The 14315-nt window shown below is 39.2% G+C and overlaps 1 protein-coding gene across 1 annotated transcript in view; it reads left to right on the forward strand.

The window, feature by feature from the left end:
- The window catches only part of GRIK1 (glutamate ionotropic receptor kainate type subunit 1), a 183980-nt gene that overhangs the window by 128469 nt on the left and 41196 nt on the right, over positions 1-14315 (forward strand). The window contains exons 11-14 of the mRNA XM_049629154.1: positions 5160-5273; positions 7027-7230; positions 7891-8114; positions 14052-14170. Of these exons, the coding sequence (XP_049485111.1) occupies positions 5160-5273; positions 7027-7230; positions 7891-8114; positions 14052-14170 (661 nt within the window). The remainder of the gene's footprint in view (positions 1-5159; positions 5274-7026; positions 7231-7890; positions 8115-14051; positions 14171-14315) is intronic.

Raw genomic sequence — 14315 nt, forward strand, 5'->3', positions numbered from 1 at the left:
GGAAAACCTCACCTTTCCAGTTTTGCCAGACCAGTAGATCTCTAAATGCAGTTTAGAGGCGATAGTCTGTCTGTATATAAAGGGAGAACGGGCTGATTAAATATGTTGTCTCTCAACAACGTGACCCATGAATTGAAGGCAGGCTTGAGATGGATTAAATAATGATGGATTAAATATTTCCCCTTAGATTATTTGTCGTTTCTCCCAGGCAGGATCAGCCCCGTTTAGGACTGAAAGCAGGTTATTGCCACAAAGGTAGACACTGGTCCATTTATATTTCTTCTCAAATCACAAAATATTTTCCCAAAGGGGCATGAAAACAACAATAGATTTGATCCATCAGACTCATCAGATAGGCTGAGGCTCAGAAGGCTAAGACATGTCCTTCAATGTCACCATCACAAAATATAAGCCATTTTCAGAAATTCCCTTTTCTTATGAACTATCTTTGTTTTGCATAGGATCTTTGTCAGTGCATATTGCCTGGCAATTTGTTTCAGAACCACGGTTTTCAGAGGACAAAAACATTAGCGATGTTGGAAGGGAAATGAGATTATCTTGTAAATTCTAACACCTCCTATTTCATAGTTTATTGTACAGGATCATATTGTCAATGAATGTGCACAGATTTATTATATAAGCAAATGTGAGACATTAAAAACATTTGGATCAGGAAAATGTCCCAGAGATAGGCAGACACTGTCTTCCATTCTCTCTCTCTCAGTCTAATTGCTAAACTCTCTAGCGATTGACGGATGCAACTGAAATTACTTCAGGTTGTTCAACTTGCTGGTTTTGTCAGGTTCCCTTTTACCTTTCAAATTATCAGTTAAGTCATGGAAAGTGTAAACAGTTTCTCCCTGTGGTCCAAAAGCTAGTCTCTCTCCTGGTCGCATTCCATAGATGAGTTCAAAAATGTCCTTTTAAGTGTAAAAAAAACGTAGGTTTAATAACCTTGTTTTAATCTTCAGTGAATCAGGCGACCAAAGCCATAGAGAAGGCAATCTCGTTTCCTCCCTGCTAATAAACAGATGAACCTAACTGGTGCCCAGAAAGAAGCTTATTCCACTAATCCAGCTTGAGACTCCAGGCACTTTATGCAGTGTTGAATTAATTCAAACCAAATATCCTCGGGAATGGAATCCAAGCTCTGAAATTCCCTGCAGGGGAGAGGAATGTCCTTCATTTGTCACTAAACTGCCACAATAACCCCCCCAACACATTTCCTGGGGATGCACCTCCATGCCTTGGTGTCTCTTCCTTCCTGTTGACCTATCACTGCTCACATTGTAAATTGCAGATGCTGTGGTGTGCTGTTGTGTGTTATGACTGCTCATCAACGATTTATAGTAGCCTGAGCACTAGTCTGTAAGACCTACTGTCCCATCCCAATAAGACTCACATTCAAATTCCAAAAACTCTTTGCACACTGACCCTATTGAGTATAGAATTGTCAGCCTGGATTTTTTTCCAAGAGAGGTTCTAGCAACCTTTACAAAGTCTGTCACAAAAATGTGTGTTCATGAGTCTCATGATATAAGAAACAGACAAGTCTTTTATTTTCTTTCCTAAGTACTTGATATTTCACTCCTCACTGTTGGATTTTGACTTTACGTGAATCACTCTCTGTATTTGGAAAATGGATGCTTGTCACTCTCCGAACACTTTTTTGTCGTGTGGTGGTTTTTTTTAAGTGTTTTTTTTAATGTTTATTTTTGAGAGAGAGACAGAGCACAAGTGGGGAACTTGCAGAGAGAGGGAGACACAGAATCGGAGGCAGGCTCCAGACTCTGAGCTGTCAGCACAGAGCCCGATGTGGGGCTCAAACACACAAACCGCGAGCTCATGACCTGAGCCGAAGTCGGTCACTTAACCAACTGAGCCACCCAGGTGCCCTTGTTGTGTCGTTTTTTCAAAGAAGGTCTGCTTAATGTCATCTGGATACTCATTCTTAGAAGCTTCCCTTGGTTGTCCGAGATAATAAATGGCTGCTCCCGCATGCCCGTTTACAAAGTGAGAGAAGGCAGGACCAGACAATTTAGCTCTTGAGTGTTCCTCCCCACGAATAATTGATCCAACCCTCTGCTGCTTCTCACTGCTAAATTACTGCTGTCGGCTTTTGCTCTACAGTTTGAAAATTGAGGTTCTGCTTCCTAGAGGCACTCCTCCAAGGTCAGAGAACAAGACTGAAATGCAAAATGTCTAGGCATCTGGTTAACTGTATCCCTCCCTCCAATACGCATGACTCATGAGGTCTTGCTTCTTCAGAAAGAGACATTCATTTGCTGATCTGTCCACTTAATTAACAGATAAAGCCAGTTGACTATTTGGGTTTAAAACACACACACACACACACACACACACACACACACACACTTCTGTTTTGCTGATGAAACAATTTGAAAACAGAAGGCTGTAGTCATTCAAACTATACACTGTCCACCTCCCAGGAATAACCTGACCTTGACCATAATTTGATACTCTTTTAGTCTAGATTTGAAAGAACTTCTGTTACACAGACAGTAGAAAAATATATTCTCCCATTTCTCATTTTGTAGAAGAAAGTTCACATTGAATGGGACTCTGGGATTCAGCTGATCGGAAATGCTGTAGCAATGATACCTGACCTCACTTATGGTAGGGCTGGTAAAAGAAATCAGAGCTGGACGTTAAGCTGTGGTGTGCATTTGTCTAGAGTTTCAAGTTCGTAGGTTAAAAGAGAGTGATATTATAAGGCTGTTCAATGCTGCCAATTTCAAATATTAGTATAGTTCCTATAAACACACACTTGATGTTAATAGAAATTAAAGAGGACACATCCCATTACTTAACATATTGGCTACAAACAGTTATTTTCTCCACTTTCCAATACTTAATTAAAAGTTAGGTTTCATTCTCCCCAGTGCCTAAGTCAAGTTTTAATTAGAAGTATATAGCCAGAGCCCAATTTACACACTGCCTTCATTGAGTTAGAAGTCAATTGGTCACAACCTAAAACATAGCTTTGGATAAAAACCAACAGACTCCAGGTATATTTAGCATGAGTTATGTTTCCTAGAAACAAGGGTCTTTCCCCCCAAAAAAGTGGGAGGATGAATACAAGTTGCAAAAAGGGTAAAGAAAAAGTTGTCTCCCTTTCCTGGCTTTAGAGCCAACCAAAGAAATCTGAAGATTCCATGACTTACAGATGTTGTGTGCATTGTATGCATTCTGTGACAGGCATTGGCCTTGATGGTGGAAAGACTGAATGGTTATTAAAGGTGCTGTCCTATATCCCAATCCTACTTCTAGGAACTTCATTACAGATAGGCTTAAAATACTTCCAAATGCAAACACTACCCCACACTCCCACTTACCTAGACCTGTCTCCTTATTTCACCAGTCAACTAACTCTTAGTAAGTATAGAAAGAAAACAGTGACATTGAAATAGTTCACACTGGTGTGTGAATGTGGGATAGTCCTTGAAACTTCCTCAAAAATTTACGTTTCTAAAAAGAGTATTTGTCAAACTAAATGAATTTCCAGCTGCTGTATTTAGGCAATAAATCAAAGTAAAGAAATAGAAAAGGAAAGAAGAGGCCTAACATTCCCACTGGTGATATTTTATTTAACTATCAGAAAAGCCCTTATATCTCCATTTTGCTGGTGAGGCATTGAGGCACAGCAGGGTTAATGAACTTACCCAAGGTCGCACTGCTGGCACATTGCAAAGCTAGGATCTGGACAAAAATCTGTCTGTAAAACTCATATTCTGCCCAGGTAGGCAATGTCCTCCCACTGGGAGAATATATTTAGGGATCAAGCATAGGACCACCCAGCCAATCCCAGAGTCTTTCCAAGTGTTAGTGTTCCACAACTGCCCCTCTCTTTCATGGATATACTTTACCTGCCTCTAAATTAAATAAATAAATATTTCACTCACCATCCAAATTCTTTCACAACCGAGCAAGCTTGAAGAAATTACTGGGGCAGTCCTTTCAATGTCCTTTGTTACTAATGTTCGTGTAGCTCTTAAAATGATCAAGATTTTCATGTGCATCTTCTTATTTGATTGTGTCAATATTCAGATGACGTACTTTACAGTTAGAGAACCAAAGCTCAGAAAGGTTATCAGCCTGTCCAAGGTCACACAGCAGCTAGATTGCCCAGCTCTGAAACACACCTGCATTACGTCTGTCTCACCAGGCGAGCAATAAATGCCTACAGAAGGCTTCAGATAAATAGTTCAGTTCCCTGAGGCTTTTCTCCTGGTTTTCTCCAGAAGCTAAACAAATCAATGTACTTCTCCAGGGCCTACTAATGCAGGAGTGACTTGGCCACTGGAGAAAATTGTGGGTCATTATTTTTTAAAAGAGCAATGGGTTTCACTGACTAGTAATCGCCATGGGTGGTTGTGTGATAGGAAGAACAATGATCAATAAGAATGAATACCCTCACTGAAGGAGTTCACAGTCAAGTGCACAGACATAACAACAGAAGAATAACAGAGGATGAGCCTACAGCAGAGGTATGAGCAGTCCTAGTATAGTCCATGACAGCACCCTCAACCAGCACTGGCTCCTCAATGAAGCTAGGCTCAGAACTTAGTCTACTGTTCATCCACACTTTTTTCTTCCATTTATTTTTTCCCTTTTAGATACCCCATCTCTCCATCATCCACTTTGCTCCTTTCATCCCATTCCTTATAAATTTTAAAGGCACTGATGATACCACTTTGGCAATGGAAGGTTTGTATTACTAGAATGTAAGCTCCACGAGGGAAGAAATTCTTGTCTGTTTTGTTCACTGCTATGTCCTTCAATGCCCACAACAATACATGGCATACAATAGGTGTTCAACAAATACATATTGGAAGAAAAATCTGATACTCATCTAAGAATTCTTAAATTAACAAAGAACAATGAGTTTAATAAATTCACAAACGAAAAGACCTCTCCCCACTCTATCCCAAATGGCACTAATTTTCCCTGTTCTATGTACACACTCATTCCTTCATTGTTTCATTTTCCCACAGTTAGTAGCTTCAATGTGATGCCCTGGTGTCTTCTCCCCAGACTCTAAGCTTTTGTGTCCATTCCTGGTTTAGAAGGGGCCTCTCTTTGATGTAAATGGGGTCACTGACAAGCCAGCAGCCTCTGATGTATTGTGTTCTGTGTAGATTGGGATTTGGAACTCCAACAGTGGCCTTAACATGACCGATGGCAACAAAGACAGGTCCAACAATATCACCGATTCACTGGCCAACCGAACACTCATAGTCACCACCATTTTGGTAAGTTGACTGGAAGTCAGGGTGTCTTATCTGGACTCCTACCCTAGACTTTAAACACCTTTTTCTGCAAATGTCTATTTTTAATTAGGACACTAAAAATTTATATTTGCATATACCTATAATTGCATTGAATTAGAAGCTTCCAACAATGTTCTGAATATCTCCCACCTTGGATCCGTTCTCAACTCAGCCCCACTCCACTCTCTAACCTGATCCAATTAGTCTCCCTTGCTCTCTGGCTGGTGGTTGTTTTCAACCAAGAAGACAAGAGACCAAGGAAGTAGGGAAAAGAGAAGTAAGAACATCCAATGGTTTTCTCAGAACTTCTGTCCTTCACAACCACAGCTCTTATTCTGTCAATGACCCTGCTTCTAGACTTCTGCTGTCCTGGACTCCAGGAGTACTCTTTTTTCCTGCCTGCCTGAGCCCTAAGTGCTACCAGCTTCCTGATTATGTTGGTCTTGGAATGTCAATACCCCACCCTTCCTCTCACCTGCATTCCTATTGGCTTCTTTGACCTGCTCACTCTTCCATAAATAACCCATTTACTAAGGGGTTTTTCAAAAGCCCAGGTAAGGATACTTCCTGCTTCCTATTAGAATCCTGATTATACTCCTATCCAGTCATTGTACATCCACAGGTTGTCCATTTTTCTTCTTTTCCAACCCTAACCCAAGGAATAAAGGACAGGAGTTTCTACCACTAAAATCTTCACTTTCAGATATTCTTGCTTTATTTGATTCAGTCCATAGTGTTGGACAAATTTATTTCTAAACCTGTTAACTTCTGAGAATTGTTCATCCATGATAAAAACAGTTTTGCTTTTCTGTGATTCCTTTCTCAGGAACTATCACATGGAAATGTAGATTTCTATTTCTATCAGTTTGTTTGAGGATAAGCCTAAATGGGTCTTAAATGTCGGGAGTAAAAAATGTATAATGAGGAGTAAAAGGGCCTACCAGTAATGTAATTATTACAATGTTATAAAATAAAATAAATTTTCATTTAGCCAAATGAGAATAAGGTTAAAGATATGTGATAGTGAGGAAATGTCCATTATTCATAGAATAAGGGATTTATTATGTAAGTGTATAAGCAAAGAATTACCAGATATAAGATTTGAGGTGAGTTCAAATAAGAAAATGGAACTGATAATATAAGAAGACTTAGAAATCGTCTTTGAACAAGACACCCGGAAGGAAACGAACCAAAATATGTAGATAAAAGTGAATATTGAAACTGAGATGAAATTTAACTGAGAGATGAGGAAATGAGACTATTTAGTAGATAGGATGTCTGAAAAGCAAGAGGTTATATTTGCTGATTTAGATTTCCTTTTTGTTAGTAGGTAAAGCTCTTATGTAAAAGCCAGGAGGGAGGGTCAGTCATGCAAAGGAAGTCCGGGTGTGGGTACAGATGAAGACCAGAGAGGCAGACATCTGGTCTTCCAGTCCCCTCACTGCTAGACCTCAGGTCCAAATGTGACTGTGTCTCTATCACACGTTTCACTCACAGCCCTGCCCTCAACAGTGGAGGAAAACATTCTCATTCACACACTGAGGAGAGAGAGGTAAGAGGGTATAGGGAAGATGAGTTTAGGGAAGGCAGCATGGTGAGTGACTAACTTCCTTACTCTGATATCCTAATCATCATTTTCAAATATTTTATATCTTCCGACTGCGGATGGAGCTTGTGTAAGTAAATTCTGCCTTCCGTTATAACAGGGCTTTCATATTTGGTTTGTTTCATATAGGAAGAACCCTATGTGATGTACAGGAAATCTGATAAGCCTTTGTATGGAAATGACAGATTTGAAGGGTATTGTCTGGATCTGTTGAAAGAATTGTCAAACATCTTGGGCTTCATTTATGATGTCAAACTCGTCCCTGATGGCAAATATGGAGCCCAGAATGACAAAGGAGAGTGGAATGGAATGGTCAAAGAACTTATAGATCATGTAAGCAAAAATGCATGTCTTATAGTTGAGTTTTAAGTGTCTGACAAAATGCATAGCTAGAAGTCAAAGAAAAAAAATGATTCTAATTCAGCATCGGAAGGAATGTTACACTTATTTGAATCCTAAAAATGGTTTAAAAAGTAGGGGGAAACAATGTAGAAATAGAGTTTGCTTACGTAGAAGGGCAAGTAAGGACACAAATTGGGGACAAAAATGTATGGATCCATCCATCATACGGAAGAGTAAACCTGAGTGATTCTTAAATTTGATAAAGAATTCTACAGTTTGTGGCTCAAGTCTCATCTTGTCAGCTGATTTTATGACCAAGTGGCTCCTTTCTTGCTTTATTTACATGCCCTTTTTAAAGACATACCCCTGCAGATTTTTCTTCCATTTACTTCCAGAATGTGTGTATGTCTGTGTGTGTGTGTGTGTGTGTGTGTATTTTATACCTTCTGGCTTCTCTTTGCTAGTAATTACCATTTCACAAACCTAACTGTGTAAATCAACTGCTTTTATACTAAAGCCAATCATTACAGAAGCTTCTTGCATGAAAAACATTTGAAATTAAGAAGTATAGATCAGGAGTACCCAGAAACGTCCAGACATTTGCTGGGAAGTGATACAAATAAGACAATGATTTCAAACTTGCTTTTGCAGAAGGCTGATCTGGCAGTGGCTCCTCTAACCATTACCTACGTTCGGGAGAAAGTCATTGACTTTTCCAAACCCTTCATGACCCTGGGTATCAGCATTCTCTACCGGAAGCCCAATGGTACCAATCCAGGAGTGTTCTCCTTCCTCAACCCCCTGTCTCCTGACATTTGGATGTATGTGCTCTTAGCCTGCTTGGGAGTCAGTTGTGTACTCTTTGTGATTGCAAGGTGAGTTCGAGAACTACTGAGTTTACCAGCGATCTAAGTGTGCCTCAGACTGACATGTATGTTCTAGAGGTAAATATAGGTTAAGAACATTAAAGTGTTATTTTAGTTTTGCCTACTGCTCCATTCTGTCAAGTTTGCCCTCACAAAGGCCATGCTGTAAATGAGTATCTTCTAATTTTTTATAAAGGTACTTTTAAAAGACAAGAAGATATTTTTTATATGAATTTAACTTTCTCAGTATTTCAAGCAACATAAAATGTTCATTTGCCCATTTTCCCTGAATTATATTATAACGAAAGCAACAGCTCACCTAATAAATCTAAAACATTTCAACAGGAAGAGTAACATGCTGTCCAGACACTTGACCCCTGGAATATTCGGTTAAGCAAAACAGGAGAAAGTTATCTAGTAATTGTTGTAGCAGATGAGAAATACTGGGATGAAACAAGGTTATGAATCCTCAGGAACAAAGCAAAATACTTTGAAGATTTTATAAAATTTATTTTTTAAAACTATAGAGAGTTAAAGAGAATTCTAGAAATAACTATGAAAAGAAAAATTACTATCATGTAGAGTCTAGAGGCATGAAATATTTATGCTACCATTGATGATTCAGTTTAGGTTTTTTTCCTGAGATAACTCTATATTTAACCATTCCACTTTCCACCATTCTTCAAAGGATTTTTATACCTTTCAGTAGATGATATTTTCTAAATACCTTTGATGGTGAATTTGAAAGAAACACAGCTATTTTCTCTTTCTGTTGGCTTAAACATTTGATATCCCTAGATGGACCGTGTAAAAAAATAATTGCTTTTGGATGTCCCACACTCATTTTCAATCTTTTTAATCTCTCAACAAAACTCAGTGAACTTTCTTCCCTGATCAATTTTTGTTTTCCCTCCAGGAATTTCTATGAGAAAAATTTCTTCAGGCTAGCTCTCTGTCATTGTCCACTCTCTGGTTTTGATGAATGCCAAGGAACTCTTTCCCTGGCATAATTATAAGGAATGTTTGGGAAAATAACCCAGGATAGAAAAGTCTTAGAGATCCATGAGGCACATATGGTCAAATTGAATGAATGTGTGCTCTCACATGTGGGTAGTTATATATTCAACAGGAAATAAATGTTTTCTCCATACCCCATATATTATCATTACCAGACCCCAGATCATCTTCCAGATTTTGCCCAACTATTAACTACATTTAAGTAATGATCAAAGCTCTCTTCCATATGTCGTACCACAAAAAAATAATATGTTAAAAGTAGTATAGTGATACTATCCTCTGGTACTTTAGTGCTCTAAATCAGTGGTTCTCAACTAGGAGAGATTTTGTCTTTCAGCTAACATTTGGCCATGTTCTAAAAACATATTTTTGGTTATCACAACCAAGAGTGCAAAACGGTACTGGTATAAAGTGGGTACAGTTCATAGATGCCACTGAACGTCCTACAGTAGGCACATAGCTCCCCACAATAAAGAATTACCCCTAAATGTCAACAGCACCAAGATTGAGAGACAATGTTTTAAATAATTAAAGAAGGTGTTGCTTTGGGTATCAAATTTTCAGAGACAAGTTGCTGAGCTTTGGGGGTGCATTTCTCATTACTGTCTACTAAGTGAAATTAATACAGCCCTAGAATGGCTATTTCAAACATGACTACTTGATGTACATTGTAACGATGGATAAGACATTTTACTTTGGCTCGTTGTTCCATTCCTCTGCTCTGGGGCCTGCGTCTGTTGGGTGATATTGGAGACAGTGGAGCAAACCAAACAGCAGAGGGAAGTGGGTTTCCATATCCCCCAGTCTGTGGTTCTGTCTAGGCAGTGATGTTGATGAGTAGAAGAGGCAAGACAATGTTGATGACCAAATATTTAGCATACTGATTTGATCATGGCCAGTGGGAAACAAAACATGCCAGCAGCATCCAGAAGTTCTTATAAGCATTCGGGCTGAATGTACCCTTACACTTGACCCCAACTGTGCCTTTCACTTGCCTTATTTTTGCCATCAGAATATGTCCGAATAATGTAACATTCGGTCGTTTTCCCCTCCTTACTTTGGTTGTTTCTCTATCAGCTGTTAGTGACCCAGAGCCCTATATTTTCTGACTTCATTCTATTTCTATTAAGAACACACCCCGCAATCAATACTATCCACTCAATGTTCCTACTCACCGACAGCACCATTTATAAACCAGCTCTTCATTTAGCTTATTCTCCTCATTGCCCCCTACTCGCTACCTCTCCTCTCACTCTGGGTTTTGGAAAAGTGGAATTGCTATGCATCCAATGCACACTTGCAAACAGCATGGTGGTGCAACATGGGAAGTAACTCCCTGAGGTACACGGGTGTACTGCCATGGGGATCATCCTCTCAACTATATTCATCTCTACACCCTTGAAATCCATTTCTACTTCTACTTCATAAAGCCACTAAATATATTTTGGAGGTGATTCCCAAAGACAAAATCCTTGTTGAATATACGTGCCACTTCACTTTTACTTCCCACCATCATAGCTAGAGACCATGAACTTGGTCACCCTGCACCAAGAAGCTAAGATGTGAAACAGCTTTCTGTTACCACCTTAGTGGTTTGCATTCAAAATAGTGAAGTAGAAGTAAAAAAGTTAATCCCATAATCATCTTTAGCTCTAGAGAGGCTTTTGAATTTGCGTTTTGAAGTGTATCCTTTTATGTCCTTTAAAAGGGGAAAAAATAAAGCCCATCACCGCATTTGGACTAATGTTCTCACTAGACAGATGCTTAAAAATCATTTGCTAAACTGAATTGAATTCATAAAGTTAGACAAACTAAGGAAAACCATAAAAATTTAAGTTACTACGACTTGTTTAGTTTATGATTCTATAAATGTGCATCTCAGTGTTTTTGTTTTGTGGTTAACATTCTTTAATTGCTTTTTGCAAAATATTCAACCCCAAAGAATTATGTCCATCATGAATACACAATTTAAATAAACCAAATATCCAGACATAATGTCTGCTTACATTTTATGATTTATGTTTGCCTTCTTTTTTTTTTTTTAATTTTTTTTTTTAACGTTTATTTATTTTTGAGACAGAGAGAGACAGCGTGTGAACAGGGGAGGGGCAGAGAGAGAGGGAGACACAGAATCTGAAACAGGCTCCAGGCTCTGAGCTGTCAGCACAGAGCCCGGCCCGACGCGGGGCTCGAACTCATGGACCGCGAGATCGTGACCTGAGCCGAAGTCGGCCGCTCAACCGACTGAGCCACCCAGGCGCCCCATGTTTGCCTTCTTAAACCTGAACATTTTCTCAGTTGGCTTTGGCAAAAAAACAAACTGACTGTAACTCAAAGGTTGTAATACAAACCCAGTGGTTTTATCACAAACTCAAATAGAGCTCTCCTCTTTAAAAAATGAACATATCTCCCTTTCTTCATGAGGTCCAATATTCATTCTCAGCCATAAAAAGAATCCCTTAATTAGAGATCTTCAGTCTGAAGATTGTTTTATATCTTTCATTCAAGTAAAAGCTTGGCATATATAAACATAAACCCAAGATGAACCTTTATATTTCAACGTAATGCTACTCCTTTATATGCAAATTTTGACACAGATTCTAAGCACATTTGTACCTTTCTCTGTTATTTTACTAAAGATCAGTATCAATTGGGAATAGCAACTTCAGAATATCATTGTGCGGGTCCTATATTAATTTTCCCCCAGCCTTCCTGATGCTGACATTGCTGTCACGTTGGCTACCTTTAAGCAGGCATTGGGCATTTCAAACTGAAATATCTACATCCAGGCAACAGGTGGGTCTATTGCATTATGAAAAACCAGTGTCTTATAGTCCAGGATCCTACTGATAGCTAATAGTCTTCAGTCCAACCCCAAATCACTCCGAGTCCTAGAGAGAAAGAACCTCAAATATCTCTGCAGACCAGGCAGAGTCATACTGCTGCTTAGGCAGTTTTCTTTTTTTCCATAGAAAATTAGACTAAGTGTTCACTTAGAACTGCAAAGTATGAAACACTGACACAAGTTAAAAGCAGAATTTCAAAGAGGAAGTGGTGAGGTCATTGATCAGAACATACATGAGGAAGAAACACCTGACTATCAGGGGGTTAGTGGTTGCCAGGTTTTATGGTCTGTTTAGAAAACTCCTCCTTTTGAGTGCATGAGCCTCCTAATTTATTGCAATTAGTATTTTTAAATTATTGTACAAGTGACAATGATATTGTTGAAGTAACAGCATCTTTACTGTGCATACTGTTTCAATTAGTGGGTTCATTAATATCGGTATTCATTTCTTCAGCTCAGTAAACTACTATGGTTAGAAGAGTGTATAAATTCAAAACTTAATTATATTGTTGAAACTGTAATTAAAATGTATTGGCATGGCATTATCAATTGCAGTTATATTCACAAGCTTCACAGGAACCTGCGCTGTGAACCCTGCAGCTTTGGAGAAGGTTCAGTAATGAGTTGGATACCATTATTGTGGCATAAACTATAAGGCTGTTATCCTGGTACCCCTAATTCCGATGAGGAGACCCTGTACACTTTCCAGAAGGTGTCCAGGGTTTTAGGGAATGGTTTTGCATTCAGAGGGTCTGCCCAGTTCCTTGTGCATGATTCATAGTGTGCCCTGCTTTTCGCTCTAGATAATGTATTCACCTTAATCCCAGTTCTCCCCATTGTGTCAGCAACCTGCTATTGTTTACTGCTGAAACCTTATGGCTGGAGAGCATTCCATATGTTCTCATCGGTTTTATGGCGTTTTAACATTACTCTAACGCTCCTGCTTGCATTCAAAGGACCCAATGGCAAATGGCAAAGCTTCCAGCCTAAGGACTCCTGCATTTTAAATCATTTCCAGATCACTTTGCCGAGCATCTGCTAATGTCTCTTTGGAAAAATAAGTGCCCCTCGGCAAGATAGCCCTACAAAATAACCACAGAGCAGGCAACTCCTTGGGCTACAAAGGTTAGACAGATTTTTCGAAAACAGAGAAAGAACCAAAAATCTCTTCCCCAGATTTTTATTATCACACATCCCAGAGATATCTGGATTCCATCTTGTTTACAAATAAGGAAACTGAGGCCAGAGAGGTTAAGTGACCTGTTGAAGATCGACTTCCTAACCTGCTAGGACTGCTGATCAAGTGACTACAATCCGTCATTCTATCAACAAAATAAAAACAAATCAAAAGGGAAATTTGAATGTAAAGCTCTCCAGGGAGACAAGCTATAGAGTTAACACTCATGAACCCTATCCCTATTCCCTGGTCCAGGATACTTCTAAGTTTAAACTTTGTCTCTTCATTGAAAGATTATGATTTTCCTTTCCATATATGAACTGAACAAAATCGAATATACCCCAAATCCATACCTTCTTTTTGTTCACTAATTTTTTCACGATTGCAGGTCTTTTGATGCATTATGAAATCATTAAACCACATACTTCTTTTAAGCATCTGTCCACAGATGCCCCTCGCAGGCAAGACACCCGTTCACTTTGTGTCCCCCAGCCTCTAGCAACATAGTATCTTGACACTTGGTATGAAACCAGTGTATGTAGCAGTCATTGCTGCTTGGTGGGGTAAACACTTGGGATGAGTGAACCTTTCTTTACATGCCAACTAGTTGTTCAGTAAAATGGAAATGAATGAAAACTCAGAAGAATTCAGTAAATGTAGGTCGGAGACGTACAATTCCAGCCAACCAAAGCACTTGGCCTAGAAATAAGAAGTTTGGTAAATATAATGTCTCAAGTCTCCTTTGAACCTTGCCCACCAAAGCTGTAAGTTGATGAATATTGCCTTTACTGTTTGGGTTTGATTACTTTCACCATTGATTGTTGGGTTTTCTGTATTGTTCAGCAAGTTTTGCTGGTGCCACGTGCATTTATCTGATGTTTACAGACTGTTTCTGTTAACTATGCAGGTTTACACCCTACGAGTGGTATAACCCCCACCCATGCAACCCTGACTCAGATGTGGTGGAAAACAATTTTACTTTACTAAATAGTTTCTGGTTTGGAGTTGGCGCTCTCATGCAGCAAGGTACATCGGTTGCCCATCTTTGTCACAGGCATCCCAGAGTCTGCTGACAGGCTTTGTTGCTGGTAAACTCCACCCTAAAGCGAGAGGGTAGGCTGAAAAACCATCTCAGGAATCAAAAAAAAAAAAAAAAAAAAAAAAAAAAAAA

This window comes from Panthera uncia, chromosome C2 (genome assembly GCF_023721935.1).
Source record: "Panthera uncia isolate 11264 chromosome C2, Puncia_PCG_1.0, whole genome shotgun sequence".
Taxonomy (NCBI): Eukaryota; Metazoa; Chordata; class Mammalia; order Carnivora; family Felidae; genus Panthera; species Panthera uncia.